Source organism: Myotis nattereri (genome assembly GCF_964212035.1).
Source record: "Myotis nattereri genome assembly, chromosome: 11".
Taxonomy (NCBI): domain Eukaryota; kingdom Metazoa; phylum Chordata; class Mammalia; order Chiroptera; family Vespertilionidae; genus Myotis; species Myotis nattereri.
Genome location: NC_138086.1, coordinates 10576595 through 10594770, shown reverse-complemented (window position 1 = coordinate 10594770; position 18176 = coordinate 10576595). Strand labels below are relative to the sequence as shown.

Genomic DNA, 18176 nt, shown 5'->3' with positions numbered 1-18176 from the left:
ATGAATATCTGCTCTTTTAAAGTGCCCCACACATTTCTGTTGCTGAACAGGCCTAGGCTTTCCCTAATATAGGAGATCAGGAAGCTAAAATCCAGAGGAGGTGACCCGCTCGTGGTCACACAGCCAACAGCAGGTTAACCGAAAACTGGACGTCTGGCTCATGCTCCAGGGCTGAGGGGTAGACCTCTATAGAGTGCCCAATAGGAGCCCTTCAGTCTTCTGAAGAGATGATGTCCTGGCTCACTTTGGTTTCAAGGAAAAGGACTACAAACCTCCAAAGCCTCCTGCGACCCTCTAAGGAAGAAGACTTTCAGAGAGCTTTCAAAGGAAGATTTGGATCTGTCAGGAAGTAGGGACAGCTCTTTTGAACAAGTGATGCTTGAATTGTGATTTTCTTAAAAATGGGAAGAATCTAAGTCAGCAAAGAGGAGGAAGAAGTTCATTCAAGGCAGAGGGGACACCATATGGGAAGGCCTGTGGCAGAAGGAGGCCTGGTAGAAGCAAAAGACATCTTCGAACATGAGAGGTGACAGGGCTAGCCTTGGGTAGGCAGCGTGGGTGTTTCCTCCCTTTCCTTTTCCTTTTCCCAAGGAAGAAATAAATGTTCTCAAGTAGTTGGTACCAAGTCTTGGGCTGCCAGGTTTAACAGTGAAAAAGATATTCCTAGACAGGATGAGACTGTAAGGGAGAAGTGCTCCCAAAACCCAGGCAACTGGGCTGAGTGGGGGAGGACAAGAGCCCCTCTCATCTCTGCTCCCCACACCTCAGAGGGGCCACCCTCAGGGACAGTAGGAGACCTGACTGAGAAAGGCAGTAACTTGAGGAAATGGCTCTATTGCCTGCCCTGGAAAGCTCAGAAAGCATTGCTCCAGTGTTCTTCCATCCCTGTTCGCCTGACTGGAAGGCCAAATTCATCTCCATTTAGGCTCCTTCCAGCACAGTTGTGACCTCCTAAAACAAGTATTACCTCCCTACATTTCATTTTTTTCAAACGCTCAAACACAAGGAGTAAGGGGACTCTGAAAATATCCGAGAGAACAAGTACATGAAAGAGAGTGGAATGAGGTCGTGGCAATATGATACACTCTCTCCTACGATAACTCAACGGAAACAGTTCTAATTTAAAATAAACACCCAAACAAAAAACACACCTCATTTCCAAAACCAGTTAGTAGCTAAAGCAACTAGAGAGAGTTTCAGACTGAAAATGCACTTATTTTGGGGGGAGTTTCATTTTGAGAAATTATTTTACAGCTATAAATATCTATATATATAAAGAGCCAGGGGCCATCACAACCGAACCAACGACCGAACAGACAACCAAACAGGCTGATAGGGGTGACAAGGCTGGCAGGGGGGTTAGAGAGGGATGGCCAAACAACTAAGCACCAGGCTGCGTGGGGCGACCAGGGTGGCAGGGGGGCGGGGCAACGAGGGGTGACCAGGCCAGCAGGGGGGGACAGTTAGGGGCGACCAGGCTGGCAGAGAGGGGCAGTAAGGGGTGACCAGGCTGGCAGGGGGGCAGTTAGGGGTGAACAGGCCGGTAGGGGGGAGGTAGTTGGGGGCAACCAGGTTGGCAGGGGGGGCAATTGGGGCAACCAGGCCGGCAAGCAGAGGCAGTTAGGGGTGATCAGGCAGGCAGGCAGGTGAGCAGTTAGGAGCCACAGGTCCCAGATTGTGAGAGGGATGTCCAACTGCCAGTTTAGCCCCGTGGGGTCCCAGATTGGAGAGGGTGCAGGCTGGGCTGAGGGGGAACCCCCCTGTGCATGAATTTTGTGCATGGGGCCTCTAGTATAGCTGTAAAACTTAAACCTAATTGACAGTCAGCACTGAAGATCTCTAACTAATGCCACATTACTGGGTGGGAATTTCTTCCATATGCTTACCCTCTTTATCAACCTGTGAGGATAAAAAACCCACAGTGCCACTCAAACAACAAAGATAAGTGGTTCACCAGCTAGTGTTTTCTCTGTTTAGTAGACTGCATGTTCCAGACTGAATTATAACCAGAGTGCTATTATGTTCTCTCATCCAGTTAAACCCAATGTATATAACATTGCACCAGAGAAGACATGGATCTACTAGAGGGAGGCAAATTTCTTCTGCTTCTCTTCCCACCCCAATTTAGGCATCTGTATTCTCCCCTTCACAAGTCAAGCACATATCAGATAAAGGGAATGTACTAGTATTAACTCTATAATAAAATGTGCTTCAGAACCACAGCTGCCCCAGGCACAGTTTCTCAAGGCTGAATCCAATATCTTTCAGGGCCAAGGGTCACAGGAGCTGGGATTCCCTAACTCTTCCTAGTCTCAGTTCAAGATCTGAAACCTCCCCTGCTCCAAGAGTTCAGGTAATTTCTCTCCCTCCTTCATGCTGTGTTCAGGATTCCCTCACTATACCTCCTCCCTTCTCTCTACTCTCAACAAACACCATACCCTCTGGGTAGGGCTCTTCTCCTTTCCTCAAGAGCCATAACTGTTCCTCTTGGACATCTAGATCATGTAGGTTAGTTCCTGCCCAGGTGCCTGGGTTCGAGAATTTTTGGTGAGGGGTAAGAACAGGAAAGGTATGTGGGGGGGGGGGGGGGTTGGTGGAGAGCCCAGAAAGCTCCTCAGCTAAGGCACCCTGACTGTTAAGAAAGTGAAATGATAAAGAATTACATGGCAATATATCAATTATGTCTCAATTTTAAAAATTACATGGTTATAGATACTAGAGAACTAAAGAAACAGAGAACTATAGGAATGTAGAAGGATCACTGGAGGAGAGTCGGAAAAACTGGGATCTGGTAGATCTGGTCACAAGGTGTCAATGTCAAGTTTTAGTGATTTTAGGTGTCTTCCCTTCCACCCCCAACACCCCACCCCGGGCTTCATCTATGACTAATCAACTAGATGAACTTGAAGACAACTCTTAATTCTATAATTATGACTGCAAATTATGTTTTATATTAACTTTATCTTAGTTTGTTATTCAATATGGTCATCTGCTCAATGTTTTAAACACTAAATAGAAAATAATTATTTGAGAAAGCAACTATATTATTGGCTCTTATAAATCAGAATTGTCTGAACTTAGTTCGGAAGAATAGTTCATAAAAGTACACATAGAAAACAAAAAACTTTAAGTTTTAAGGGATAAGACTCAGTTCTGTTGCATGTAATTATTTCAACAGCAAATATGATATGGTATTCCCTGCAGAAGCGACACTTGGTGACAAGTCCCAAAGCTGTCTATTTCATTTAATTTTAGTAACACATTCTGGATAGCATCAATACAAGGATATAACAGATTAAGATATCTTCTTCAGTTCCAAAGAAAGCAGATCTTTTTGATTGACTATATTTGTAAAAACTATAGTCAGACTTTGAGAATACCTACCAAGTTCCTTTGAAAATATAAAAACAACCACAATATTTATCCTGAAACACAAGTCATAGAAAAATATGTTTTTTCTATGTGCTTTTTCTATGTGCCTTAACTATAGGCTCCAGATACCAAACTTATTTCCCTCTGATCTGTGCCTCCAAATACCCTCTTATCCCCTGCTTATATTAGAATAAGAAATGGGAATGTAAATTTCTCCATATTCATAATTTCAGGCGACCCTTCTGACCCAGAAAAAGGTATTGCATATCAGATGGAGGGAAAAAATAAATAAATAAAAGAAGGGTGGGGAAGATATAATGTTTCAAACATAGTTTGAGTGATTTGAAGACCATTTGAATCTGGAAGATATTATGCAGTATTCAGGGTGAGATCATCTGATCATGCTGTTTTCATAACCTAATTTTCTTCTGGAGCAAGGAAACATGTCATTACAAAAAAGGGTAGTGTTACTAAGACTTCTTTAATAATCTTGAAATGAAGCTGACCAAAGTAGATTGTATGAAATATACATATATATCCCCCTTCCTTTGTCTGTCTGTATGTATATGTACATGTCTATTTATCTACCTATCTTATATGTATACTAGAGGCCCAATGCATGAAATTCATGAAAGAGTAGGCCTTCCTTCCCCCAGCTACCCCTAACTGCCCCCCGCTGCCAGCCAGTTCACCCCCAACTGCCCTTCCTGCTGGCCTGGTCACCCCTAACTGCCCCTCCTGCTGGCCTGGTTACCCCCAACTGCTCCCTCTGCCAACCTAGTTGCCCCTCACTGCCCCCCTGCTAGCCTAATCGCCCTCAACTGCCTCCCCTACCGGCCTAGTCACCCCCAACTGCACCCCCCGCCTCGGGCCTGGTCACCCCTAACTGGCCCCCGCCAGCCTGGTTGCCTCTTACTGCCTCCCTGCCGGCCTGGTCACCCCTAACTGCCCCCCCTGCCAGCCTGGTTGCTCCACGCAGCCTGCTTGTTCAGTCGTTTGGTCATTCCTCACTAACTCCCCTGCCAGTCTGGTCGTAGGCATGACAGTCAATTTGCATATTACCGTTTTATTATATAGGATGTTTTTTGGGAAACTATTGATACTTGGTCCTTTGTTGGGTACAAAGAAATGTTAATTTAAAGTTTAGTATTTTAGGTATATTATTAGATTTACTGTTTTCCTTTTCATAATTTGCAAATTACTTTGATTTCAATTTTTATGATAAAAGTAACCATTTATAAATAATCATTTCCCATACTAATTAGAGTACCTACCAAAGCTATATTAATTGGGTTCTCTAGAGAGGGGGCATTTGATTTAACATGACCAGATATTCTGGTCTAGTATAGGGAACAGGTATATTTTCCTAAACAGAATCTTCTTCAGAGTTTTTGTGGTAAATTGCAAATATGGCCACAATTTTTTTACAGTACTTCCTATTAAGAAATGAAGTCTATTTTCCTACCTTGTGAATTTGGGCTGCCAATGGATTGATGAAAGTAGTGTTATGTGTACTCTAAGCTTGGACCTCAGGAGACCTTTTTGCTTCTAACTACTTTCTTGGAACCCAGCTGCTGCCATTTGAAGTAGCCCAGCTCAGGCTGCTGGAGGATGACAGCCCCCATGGAACAGATGAAACATCGCAGCTGAGGCTCCTCTAGACCGTCTGTCCCAAGGTGCCTGCAGATGTAGTGAGCCAGCTGAACTCAGCACAGGGTGCTAAAATGCAGAAGCATGAGTGGAATATCATGATCAGAAACTACAAAATAAACAGTTATAACAAGCCACTATGTTTAAGGGTGATTTTCTTAGGCAACAAATCATAACTTACACTCCTGCTAACTACTGGGATGCAAGTGAGGTATGGAAAGGGTTTACCCTCATAGCCCTCTGTACATATGAAAGAATAAAGAGTCAGGATACTGTAGCTTCCTTGATATCATTGTTCATTCCAGAACGGCCCCTCTCTCTAATACAGTCAAATCTAATTTTGATTTGCAGTTATTCCATCAAGATGAAGGGAAATTATAATTAATTTGCAACTAAAATTTGATCCTAGTTGTCAAAAGGTGGTATAGGAATGTTTTGAAAGTTGTCTGTTTCCTCTAAATCGTTAGACAAATCTAAAATGACGTCTATGTGCCTTTCATGCCGAGAAGTCCTTGGGCTATAGTCTGAATATAGGACAAAAAGCGTATGAAATCAAACCACTTCTCTAATAGAAGAAAAATCAAGAGATGGGTCAAAAATTAGTTAAGAGTCTTATGTTTACACACCACATGTAAACACAATTCATTTTTTGCAGGGAAAGGGATGGTGTGAAAAGGCCTGGCAGTAAGTAAATAATTTAAGGCATCTGGCAGGAGTGTTCCTGCGTCTCTCCCCTCCTTTTCTCCATTTACTCAAGACCCTTATTTGTGCTTAAAAATTTTGTTTTTGTTCTAAATGCCCCTGGGTGTCATTCCTGAGCAAAAGTGGGTAATGAGATTGTTTGTTGGATGCTCCCTACCCCAACCCTTGTTTTCTGTGCCTTCTCTTCATTGGGTTTTACTCCCCAGGTCCCTTGGATCCTCCGACTCCCCTGGGTAGCCTCCTCGAATGGATCTCTCAGCCAGTGCCCCAAGCCTTTCCCTTCATTCTCTGCTCTGTGAGAAACATCTGTACAGTAAAACCTCGATATAAAGGACTAATTCCGGTGAGGGGGTGTGTCTGTTAAAGTTAAAAGTCCATAATATAATAAAGTGGGTTTTCCAAATGCATATGTTAAAAAGTTAACAAATTAGTTTACCAATTTTTACTTATGTAGACATGTTTGCATAATTAAAATTTGGAACAGACTGTGGAATCTCAGAGCGAAGTCGAAAGCCCACTGTATAATAAAGTATGTGTTCCAAATACCTTATGTTAAAAAATTGACAAATTAGTTAGTTTACCTGTCTCTATGTAGACATGTTTGTGTAATTAAAGTTAAGTATGTATGAAAAGTTTAATTTTACAGAAAAGTTTTCTATATGTATTACTATAATTTTAAGTTTATACTGAATAGCTCTAGTAAATGCGTGCATTCACCAGTTACCATGAGTAAACAAATGAGCATGGCTGGGGCGTGGCTTAGTGCACATGGGAACAAGGGCTGGCAGGTGTTAAAACTGCTGCAGAAAGTCACCAAGTGACAACAGAACCAGTTACTGTGGGTGATTCGATATAATCGTGTGATGTAATCACGTGCTAATCTTCTGTCAAACATTGTTTACAAGCAGTGACACTTGAATTTAAATATGTAGACTATAGTTGTATATATGTAATATTTATATTGGCAAAATTACTACAGTGTTTTTCCCAACATGGGATCTATTTGCTAAAATTTGTTAAAAATAAACTGAATTAATAACAAAAAATAGCCGGTTAATTTCATTATAAACAAATGTTGGTTAAAATCATTTTTAAATTAACAGGGTGTTAATTTTCACGTATGACACATGGACCGGAAATTTTGCCCATTTAATCCAGGTCCGCAAAATTGAGGGTTTACTGCACTATTTTCTTTTCTTGCATGTGCTCTGATTAGATATTTAGGGAATTAGTGCCAATAAGTCACATGATTGTACAGTCACCCTCCCCTTGCCCTCACCCATCTGTTACAACAGGTTACTCCTAAAAAATACTACAGTGGAGCCTTGACTTACGCATGTCCCGACTAACGAGTTTTTTGAGATACCAGCTATTGAGAGAGTAATTTGAGTTAACGAGCTCCTTAACAAGCTCCTTAACGAGCTCGGTCTCGGAACGAATTAAACTCGTAAGTCAAGGCCCCACTGTACTACAGCCCTTAGGGCTGGCACAAATGGTGGCAATATTCAAGTGTTGGGTTACACAGAATCTACACTAATAAAAGAGAAACATGCAAATTGGTGTCACTCCATTACACCCACTAGACAATTGGATGAGTATGCAAATTAACCCAACAAAGATGGTGGTTAATTTGCATACACAGGCACTGAGCAAAGACTGAAGGCTCCGGCCAGACTGAAGACTGAAGACTGCAGTAGAGAAGCCAAGTCTCACTGTGGCTGGACCAAAGGCCTGAGTCCCGGATGCCGGAGGAAAATCGGTGCCAGCAGCCAGGGGAAGGAAGGCCTAGTGCACGTATCTTCATGCAACGGGCTTCTAGTCTATAATAAGAAAAGCTTAATATGCTAATTAGACTGGGCGTCCTTCTGGACAACCTTTGGGATGAAACCGGGGCTGCGAGGGAAGTCCGGGTCCCGGTTGCCTGCCAGCAGCCATGACCAGGCAGGCAGGCAGGTGAGCGATTAGGAGCCAGTGGTCCAGGATTGTAAGAGGGATGTCTGACTGCTGATTTAGGCCCAATCCTGAGGGTCCCGGATTGGAGAGAGGCAGGCTGAGCTGAGGGGACCCACCCCTCCCATGCACAAATTTCGTGCACCAGGCTTCTAATGTTGTCATAAAATGTTTGATAATATATTCAGGTGCCTATTGAATGGTTTAAAGATCTATGAAGGGTTTTCCTCCCTGTACATTGGATTTCTCAATAATGATTATGATACATCTGTTTACTGTCTATGCAGACACTATACTTTGTGCTTTAAAACAGCGGTCGTCAACCTTTCGAACCTCACGGACCACCGGTTGGCAACCGCTGCTTCAAAGGTTTCCTTAAACCAGCGGTCACCAACCTTTTGGACCTCATGGACCACCGGTTGGTGACCGTTACTTTAAAATATTCATCTCCATTATCCTTAAACCCCGGAAAGATAGGTGGCTGTAACCCATTTTCAGATAAGGATCCTGAAGTTTAGATGGTTAAGTAACTTTGCCAAATCCACACAGTAAGTTCCAGGGCTAAGAACTGAACGCAGGATTCTAAGGCTGATAATCAGTCTTGCTGCAATGCCCTCCTGCGCTCCAACCTTTTGCTTAAGGTATCCAATGATCTAAGGAAGATGAAAGATTTGTGGAGTCAACATGGTCCGGACCCAAAAGGGGAGCCAAGCACAGCCTACATCAGCTAAACCTCAGTGTGACATTTCCTCCTCTACCTCAAGCGATGACACAATGTATTAAAAAAGAATCAAAAGTAGGATAGATCCTAAACTGTAGGTTTGGCTCCTATGCTAGCTCAGTGACTTCCATAATTCAAACCCATGACCTGGAAAAATGAGTAATTACTGCTGACCATGTACCTTGGCTTTACAGTAGAAGAATCAAAACTAAAAAGGTAATAGTATGAATAGCACGAGTTTACCGACTTTTCACAGCCATGTTCTTTCGGTTCATGTTATGTATTCTTCCTGAAATGACTTTTTTCTTTTTTTTTTTGCCCAATGAAATGGAATTTTTCCTATGAATGTTGTTTCTGCCATAAAATACTCCCAACCCACATAATTACAATTATTTACTTCTGCTTCTGAGACTTCATAATAGTGGTCTATATTCCTATTATTGCAGCACTACAAAAAGTGTGGCAGTCCATGAGACACATAAGCAAACTGAGAGTAAGCAATTAGCAAATATTAAGCGACTTGATGCACTTAATAATTTTTTTAATTGGCCTTGCATTTGTCTTTTTTTAGTAATTTATTTCATTTTTTTCATTTATTTTATTTTACCCAGCATCGTAGTTAATTCACACACCTACCTTGCCCACTAGCTAGCTTGCCAGCCTGCGTTTTTTAAAATCTGCCCAAGCTGACACCACAGTGTTTTGGGGATACGAGCTCAAAAGGTAATATAGATAAAAACTGAGTTAAGATTTTTCTGTAGTCTTACATTTAAACTGCCCTCTTAATAATCTCTATGAAACACAAAAGGTAACTTTCTCTTGTTTAGCCCCAACTGTTTTTACTGTAGGCCAATACCAGTAAAGGGAGGCAGTTTCTTTCCTTCACTTTGTGACTCATTCTATCATGGCTTCCATGGTGCTACTGAGAGAAACAAAAATCCACATAATATCTGCATGATCATTTTTCAATGAAACATGATATCACTTTATCTTCAAAGAAAGCAAGGGCAAGTTCACTGTGGCTACAGACTTATTAGTAGACTCATCACCAAGGAATTTGTCTGAGGCTTTCAATCTTCTTTGCTGGTCAGATAAAAAGCTGTGCAATGGACACACAGAATCCTTTTTGAAATATTGCGTGGTGGTCAGAATGTCATTATAATAAACACAAGATGAATCATTCATGTTTTTAGGATGACTCAGCATTTCAGAGATTAATCATCCTATATAATAAAAAGGTAATACGCAAATTATACATCACTCCAACACACAAGTTGGCTGCCACAAGATGTCCAGCAGGGGAGGGCAGCTGTGGGCAATCAGGCCAGCAGGGGAGGGCAGTTGTGGGCAGTCAGGCCTACAGAGGAGGGCAGTTAGGGGTGACCAGGCCTGCAGGGGAGGGCAGTTGGGGGCGACCAGGCCTGCAGGGAAGGGCAGTTGGGGGCAACCAGGCTGGCAGGGGAGTGGTTAGGGGGTGATCAGGTTGGCAGGCAGAAGGGGTTAGGGGCAATTAGGCAAGCAGGCAGGTGAGCAGTTGGGAACCAGCAGTCCAGGATTGTGAGAGGGATCCCAGGTTGGAGAGGGTGCAGGCTGGGCTGAGGGATGGACACATGGAAACACACACACCTGTGCATGAATTTCATGCACCGGGCCTCTAGTATATACATAATAGTAGTCTTACCGTCAGCAAATGAGATCCCAGCAATTCTCATTGCTGCCTTCTCATACAGCTCCTTCCTTTAAGCTTTGCTCAAACCTGAGCAGCCCCTAATTCTTTCTGTTGTTGTTGTTTTGATATATTTTTATTGATTTCAGAAAAGAAAGGAGAGGGAGAGAGATAGAAACATCAATGATGAGAGAGAATCATTGATCGGTTGCCTCCTGCACAACCCCTGCTGGGGATCGAGCCTGCAACCTAGGCATGTGCCCTTGACTGGAATCGAACCTGGGACCCTTCAGTCCACAGGCTGACACTCTATCCACTGAGCCAAACCAACTAGGGCAGCCCCCAATTCTTAGCAGACTACCTAAGGATCAGAGAAATTAGTAACTTAAACTACGCTCTTATCCTTTTTTAATATATCTGAAATAAAGGTAGGAATACCTGGATTCAACCAATTTTTATAGGTATATACTGAGTGTGACAGAAACATGAAAATATGTCCACAGCACTGCTTCCAACGGTAGCTAGTGAGTTTCTTGTAGATTTTTCCTCTACCACCTTCTGCTCTTTCCTAACATTTTTGACAATCTACACTAATAAAAGAGAAAAATGGTAATTGGCGTACGGCGATACCTTTTTCATTGGCTAATCAGGGCTATATGCAAATTAACTGCCAACTAAGATTGGCAGTTAACTGCCAACAAGATGGCGGCTAATTTGCATATGTAGGCACAATGCAGGGAGGCGAAAGGGAAAGCAGGAAGAAGCCCCCTGCCACTGACAGTGATCGGAAACCCAGGGGGGAGCTAAGAGCTGGGGGGCAGGGCAAAGGCGGCCCTAGGGCCGCCTTTGCCCTGCCCCCCAGCCATGATCAGAGAATCAGGCGCCTTTGCCGCCCTGGCCAGTGATAGCAGGAAGTAGGGGTGGAGCCAGCGATGGGAGCTGGGCACGGTCGAAGCTGGCAGTCCCAGGAGCTAGGGGTCCCTTGCCTGGGCCTAAAGCGAAGCCCACGATCGCGGCACCCCCCGCTGCCACTGCAGGTCCCCGCTGCCTGGGCCGGACGCCTAGGCCAGAGGCGTTAGGCCTGGGCAGGGGCGGAGCCTGCAACCGCGGGGAGCTGGGGGTCCCCTGCCCAGGCCTGACACCTCTGCCGGAGGCCTCAGGCCTGGTCAAGGGGCCGATCCGGTGATTGGTGATCGGAGGGTGATGAGGGTCAACTCCTCTGGCCGAGGCATCAGGCCTGGGTGGGGGGCGGAGCCGGGGATTGGGGGGATATGATGGTCCCCTTGCCCAGGCCTGAAGCCTGGGTCAGAGGCGTCAGGCTTGGGCGGGGGGTGGAGCAAGCGATCAGAGGGAGATGGGGGTCCCCTGCCCAGGCATGATTCCTGGGCCAGAGGCCTCAGGCCTGGGCGGGGGCCAGAGCCAGTGATCGGGGGGAGATGGGGGTCCCCTGTCCAAGCCTGACACCTCTGGCGGAGGCGTCAGGCCTGGGCAAGGGGCCGATCAGGCGATCAGAGGGTGATGGGGGTCAACGCCTGAGGGCTCCCAGTATGTGAGAGGGGGCAGGCTGGGCTGAGGGACACTCTGCTCCCCCCCCCCCCGTGCACGAATTTCGTGCACCGGGCCCCTAGTGTATATAATAATTAAACAGGTTGGTTAAGAAAGAGGAAAGCAAATTGAAAAGTCATTATAGGGTCACAGCCTGAAGTTGCATTAGAAAATTATAGTTATACATACCCTTCTCTCTTTAATTCCCCATTATATAGTAGATCGAGTTGGGTAGATTGAGTGCTTTGAAAAAAACCAGTAAAACTACTCTAGATCTGACTGGAGCTGTAGAGCTGAAAAGCAAAATATCTAAATGTAATTCTCTATTTACAACACTTAAGACAGTTTTTTTAAAATTGTTCTTGTTGAGAGTATTACAGGTACCCCCTATCTCTCCCCGCACTGCTCCCCTCCAATCAGTTTCTGCCCCACTCAAGGCCTTCAACACCCTATTGTCTGTGTCCATAGGTAATGCATATATGCATATACTAGTAAGTTCTTTGGTCAATCTCTTCTCAGCCCCCCACCCCTTCCCTCTAAGATTCATCACTCTGTTCCATGTTTCCATGACTATGGTTCTATTTTATTCATGAGTTTATTTTGTTCATTAGATTCCTTATTTATTTTGATTTTTAGATACAATTATTGATATGTACTTATTGCCATTTTATTGTTCATATTTTTTATCTTTTTTTTCCTCCATCTTCTTACTAACTGCTTTTCTCTTGATGCTTTTAAGATTCTTTGTCTTTAACCTTTGGCATTTTTATATGACAAGAGGCCTGGTGCACGAATTTGTGCACCAGTAGGGTCCCTCGACCTGGCCAAAACCAGCTATCCAACATCTCCCAAGGGGTCCCAGATTGCGAGAGGGCACAGGCCAGGCCGAGGGACCCCACCAGTGCACGAAAGGGACCGAGGAGGGACTCAGGAGGTTGGCCAGCCAGGGAGGGACTACAGGAGGGCTCCAGGGCATGTCCAGCCCATCTCACTCATCCCGATTGGCTGGACCCAAGCAGCAAACTAATCTACCAGTTGGAGTGTCTGCCCCCTGGTGGTCAGTTCAGGTCATATCAAGAGATTGAGCAGCCTTAGCATATCATTAGCATATTACGCTTTGATTGGTTGAACGGCCAACCAGACGACCAGACACTTAGCATATTAGGCTTTTCTTATATAGGATGTGTCTTGGTGTGGGCCTTTTGGGGTTCCTCTTGTTTGGGACTCTCTGTGCTTCATGGACTTGCAAGTCTATTTCTTACAAGTTCTCTGTTATTTCCTCAAATAGGCTTTCAATGTCTTGCTCTCTCTTTTCTTCTTCTGGCACCCCCATAATGTAAATGTTGGTTTGCTTGAATTGTCCCAGGGGCTCCTTACACTTTCTTCATATTTGGATTTTTTTTTTCTTTTTGCTCTTCTGATTGGGTGTTTGTTGTTGTTTTTTGTCAGATTGGCAAAAAATATATTTTTGAGTGTGCTGCAGAAATTTAGTAATTAGTTTATGTGTGCCATGAGATGATAAAGATTGAAAATCACTGATATAGAGGTAAAAAGTGATGCGTGTCCTAAGAGTTACAGGACAGTGTCCTAAGAGTTACAAAAGAAAGAGATTTTGCATCTAGCTTTGGAACAAGAAGAAATATTTCATGGAAGTTGGTACATGGCGGGGGGGTGGGGGGGGGCAGTCTTGAGAGATGAGTAAGACTTAATATTTTAGATGGGTAAGTAAAGCCAAGCAGTAAGGTGATGGATGGTACACAGCTAATAGCCAGCTGAGATATAAATCCCCAATTCTACTTCATAGTATAGCATAATAAAACAAGAGGAACAGAAAACCTACTATAGTTTTATTCAAAAACAATATTCAGGGCAAGTTAGAGAAAGTGACTTTTCATATCCAATTAATGTAACGAATCACATCATTGGTTAGAAGAGAGAAAAGCCAAGCTGAGGACCACTTTACTTCCTTCTGTACTTGTTCTCAAAGACAGAGTAACTGCCTCAAAGCAAAGCCCTGGAAGTACCTTGCCCTGCCCTCCATTCTCCATGGCCTTGCCAATGATTCTTGCAGCAAGACAGGCTTCAAGCAGAAATCCAACTACAGATTTGATCATCAAGGTCACTACATACGTGCATTTTCCATTTCAATCAGGAGCCCCTAAAAGAAAATTCTCATTCTAATTTCTAACAGAAATAATATATGTGGTTCAGTACTCTTTCCAATTGGTTTCACTGTGATTTTTTTTTTTTGTTTAATGACAAAAGCTTTTAAAACAAGTTTGGATGCTAAGAAAGGGGATTTTTAGTGACTTATCTTTAAAATGCATCTCATCTTTTCTTTTAACCCTCACCCAAGAGTATGTTGTTGTTTTAAAATTAATTTGAGAGAGAGAGAGAAAGGGAGAGAGAGAACAAGAGCAAAATATTGATGTGAGAGAGAAACATTGATCAGTTGCCTCCCAACATGCCCAACCAGGATAGAACATGCCACCTCAGTATGTGCCCTGATCAGGAATCAAACCCACAACCTTTTGGTGTACGGAACGACATTCCAACCAACTGAGCCATCTGGCCAGGGTGCATCTCATCTTTTAAAAATAATAAAATAAAATAAAATAAAATAAAATAAAATAAAATAAAATAAAATAAAATAAACAAAGAGAACTAGAAAGAAATGCAAGATGTTAGGAAGAATCAAAAGATAGAAGTTAGAAGGCAGAATAAATAAAGTACAAAATTAAAATCCTTGCAGCAATTTCAGGCAGCATATGGGAATTACTGGAGTTCTGTTTCCTTTTAGCATGGTTCTCTTTCTCTCTGGTATGTTTTTAAAGGAAAGAAAAAAAGTGATTTTCATGGGAGAGTAACACAGAAACGAAAGAGGGAAACAGCTGGCTGTGGGCCATGCTTTACCATTCACCCCAAAATCAAACTCTGTTCCTGCTCTCCAAAAGCCATTGTTTTTCGCCAAGTAGACACAGGCTCTACTTACACAAAGTCAGTTATAATGAAGAGACTGAGACACAAGGAAGCGATACAAATGTATAATTCAGAAGATAGTGCAGAGATGTAAAAGTCAAATTCCATTCTAAAATGTTATTAAAACAAAAACTCTGCATAACCAAACTAGCTCCCACATCCTAGCAACAACTCAATCGCTTCAAATAAAACAAAACGTAGTAAAATCTAATTATGAAAAAGAATTTAATTATGAAAACCCCTTGTCTTTGTGATGGTGGGTTTTACCTGGTAATGAATCCAAATGTGTGCAAATGATAAATGGAAACCAACTTCTCCTTTTATAAACCAAGAATCCTAAAATAGGATCATTCACTTCATTTGTTGTAGAATAAAAACAACCCTCTTTAATTCTTATACAAAATATTAATGGAAAAAAATAACATCTTTCATCTACCTAGGGGAAATTCCTTATGAAAACAACAGTGTAAGGGTTTTAGAAGGGGAAAATGCCACATATCTTAAAACAGAAATCAAATTTAGTTTTATTTAAATAGTTGGTTGTGTCTTTGCTCCAACTTCTGACCTGGCTTTTTAAAAGTTACATGCAAACTATTACTGTTCTTGTATACCGAAGTAAAAGAGGAGACCTAAGGGTGCCCAGATAGGGTGAGAGGGCTTTGCCAGTAGATCAGAGATAATCTTGTAATGAGTCCTTCTGATGTGTTAGAAAACAATTTCTAAAGGGAATAAAAGCTTTTTTGTTTGCTTGCTTCTTTTGTTTGTTTTTAGATTATGACTAAGACTATAAAATGTATTCCTGGAATCTCTAACCTTTGGACTGGGAAACTTTTTGTGGAACCCACAGGATATTGATTCTTTCAAGAGTCCTACAAAGCCACAGAGAGGGTACAGTTAGCAGTCAAATTGGACATGTTTTAGATCTTTTAATAGTTTCCAATTGACTGATTGAGGACGAGGTAGTGAAACAAGGACTTGTTATTGTCATGCGATTATCTGTAAAAGTTTTACATTTATGGTATCCTTTTTCTTGGGGAAGGAAAGGAGAAAAATTAGAGAGAAGGGTAAGATTCTTGGTTGAAAAGATAACCTTTTAAAGTAAAGGGGAGATGAAGGAAAATAATTACACCATATATCCAGGGCATTATTCATCATAATCCACATTTTAACACTAAGGAAATGGTTTATAAATAATGTCTGCCTTTTTCCCTTGCAAGCACAAAGTTAATTCTTAACTTTGAACTTTCTCCCTTGGAAATATTTCTTCTTTTGTCTCAAGTACCTTTTTTTTCTTTTAAAAAATTAATTTTATTGGGATGACATTGGTTAATAAGATTATAGAGGTTTCAACTGTATAATTCTATACTACATCATCTGTATATTGCATTGTATGCCCACCACTCAAAGTCAAATCTTCTTTCATCACCATATTCAAATATCTTCAAGATCATTTTAGATGTCGACTTTCTTTTTTTAAGTAGACTTTATTTTTCAGAGTAGTGTTAGGTTCACAGCAAAACTGAGCAGGAAACACAGAGTCCCCATATATCTGCTTCACACACAGCTTCCCCAGTATCAACATCCCACACCACAGTGGTGTATTTGTTACAACCACTGTGTTGGACACATCATTATCCCCCAAAATCCACAGTTTTTATTAGTGTTCATTCTTGGTGCTTTTTATTCTATGGGACAAATATATAATGACATGTATCCACCATTACAGTATCATACAAAATAATTTCACTGACCTAATAAAAAAAATCTTTCACCTATTCAGCCCTCTCATTCCCTCCCTCACCAAAGAATGTGGACTTTTAAAAGTAGTTTTGAATCAATATTTATAAGCATTAAAGACCCCTCCAAACTTTAGACAACTACTCAATTAAGTAACTGTTACCCATTTAAAAAACAAATGTTCCTCAACAGAAGGCTAACTAGGCAGCAACCAAAGTGCTCCCTTAGTGGCAAGCAACATTAACAAAAAACATTAGCGTCATTTAAAAGCGAATAGAAGAACTACGGAACCAAGTGGGAAAAGACTGGAATGCAATCACACTACTCGTAAAATTTACATTTTCTGCTCCTGTCCTTAGATTGCCTTTGAATGCCGGTTCCAGTAAGGGACGACCTGTTTTCCCACTGCAAGTTTTTTTTCAACAGCTTCCTAACCTGAATATTTGAATTTTCATACATGTTCAAAAAAACCCAATTTGGGGCATGAACAGAATTCATGCTCAAGTCAGGGCTCTGTCTTTAGAAGACAAGATAATGGCCACAGTGGACAACCACCGTGGGCAAGAGAAGAACTTAGGTTCTATGCTCTCTGCAGAGCTTCCTTCCCTGTGTGATAAGGGGCAGCTGGCTGAACTTCAGGGCGAAGTCAGTATGAGCAATTCCGTGGAACCAGACCTCACACCCGGCGCATCACACCGGAATGTGACATCAGCATCCCTCATGCGTCACGGCGGGACCCCATCCCTTCCTCCCCGGAGACGCGAGGCTCCCGGACAGGAGGGGGCAGCTCAGGCGGTGCCCGGGGTCTCGGCGGGAACCATCGCTGGGCGCTGAAAGCCCGGGTGACAACCGCCTTTGGAGAGGGAGGCAGTGCTTCGGAAGTAAAGAAATGAATGACCACCACACACACACACACACACACACACACCAATGATCACTCTTCACGGTATCACGCCCTCGGGGGTGAAGCCAGCGCCTTCAATCAGCGCTCGCTGCGGAGAGCCCACAGCCGCCTCGCTGGGAGGGGCGGTCGGGCGGCCAAAGTCACCCCAACACCTAAGCCACAGAGGCGACACGAAGTTGAACTTCCTGGGGCCGGAAGAAGCGGTGTCAGGGTCCCGCCCCGCCCGGCGCGCCCCCCGGCCCTCCCCTCCCGTTTCTTTGGGGGGCGGCGAGGCGCAGCTGAACCGTCTTAAGAAAAGTTTCAAATACTTCCACCCACGACGCGGTTGGTCCAGAGAGGCCCCGGGATTTCAGGGGTTCAGGGGGGCAGTCGGGCACCCCCTCTACCCCGGGGGCAGGTACCGGTGCCGCAGCCTCGGGTGGCAGGCCCTCGCGCCCCACCCACCGCCCGCGGCCAGGTGGAGCGGCCGCCCGCGCCCACCTTCTTCACTCTGGCCTCCAGGTTCATGTTGGCGAGCCGCGAGCTTCCGTCTCCCGCCCAGGCTCTCCCGCTCAGGTCCGCCTGGCCGCCGGCACGCCGCGGCGACGGGGGTGAGGGAGGTCGGGGGTGACGGCGGGGAGCCCGGCGCCTCGGCAGCAGCCACTCGCCCGGCACCACTCGCCCGGCCCCGGCAAACTTCCGCAGCCCCGCCAGGCGCAGCCCTCCTGCGGCCGACCGGGAACAAAGAGGCCCGGGCAGCCAATGGCAGCGGGGCGGCGCCGGCCGCCGCCAATCAGCGAGCGCCGCAGGCACCTTAAGCGGCTGGAATGCGGCGCCGTCAAGGTGAGGGGCGGGGCCACGTCCCGAGCGGCGCCCTAGGCTGGCGCTCGCCTCGCTGGGACCCGGTGGCTTCGCGGTGCCTGGGTCCCCTGCAGACCCCGGTCCTCACCAGACCCCGGTCCCCTGCGGAC

General features: G+C 44.2%; 1 protein-coding gene across 1 annotated transcript in view; it reads right to left on the bottom strand.

Annotated features, from left to right (window-relative positions):
* The window catches only part of TES (testin LIM domain protein), a 46806-nt gene extending 28889 nt beyond the window's left edge, over positions 1–17917 (bottom strand). The window contains exon 1 of the mRNA XM_081101674.1: positions 17707–17917. Coding sequence (XP_080957800.1) covers positions 17707–17733 — 27 coding nt within the window. The 5' untranslated portion in view covers positions 17734–17917. The remainder of the gene's footprint in view (positions 1–17706) is intronic.
* Positions 17918–18176: the final 259 nt, after the last annotated feature.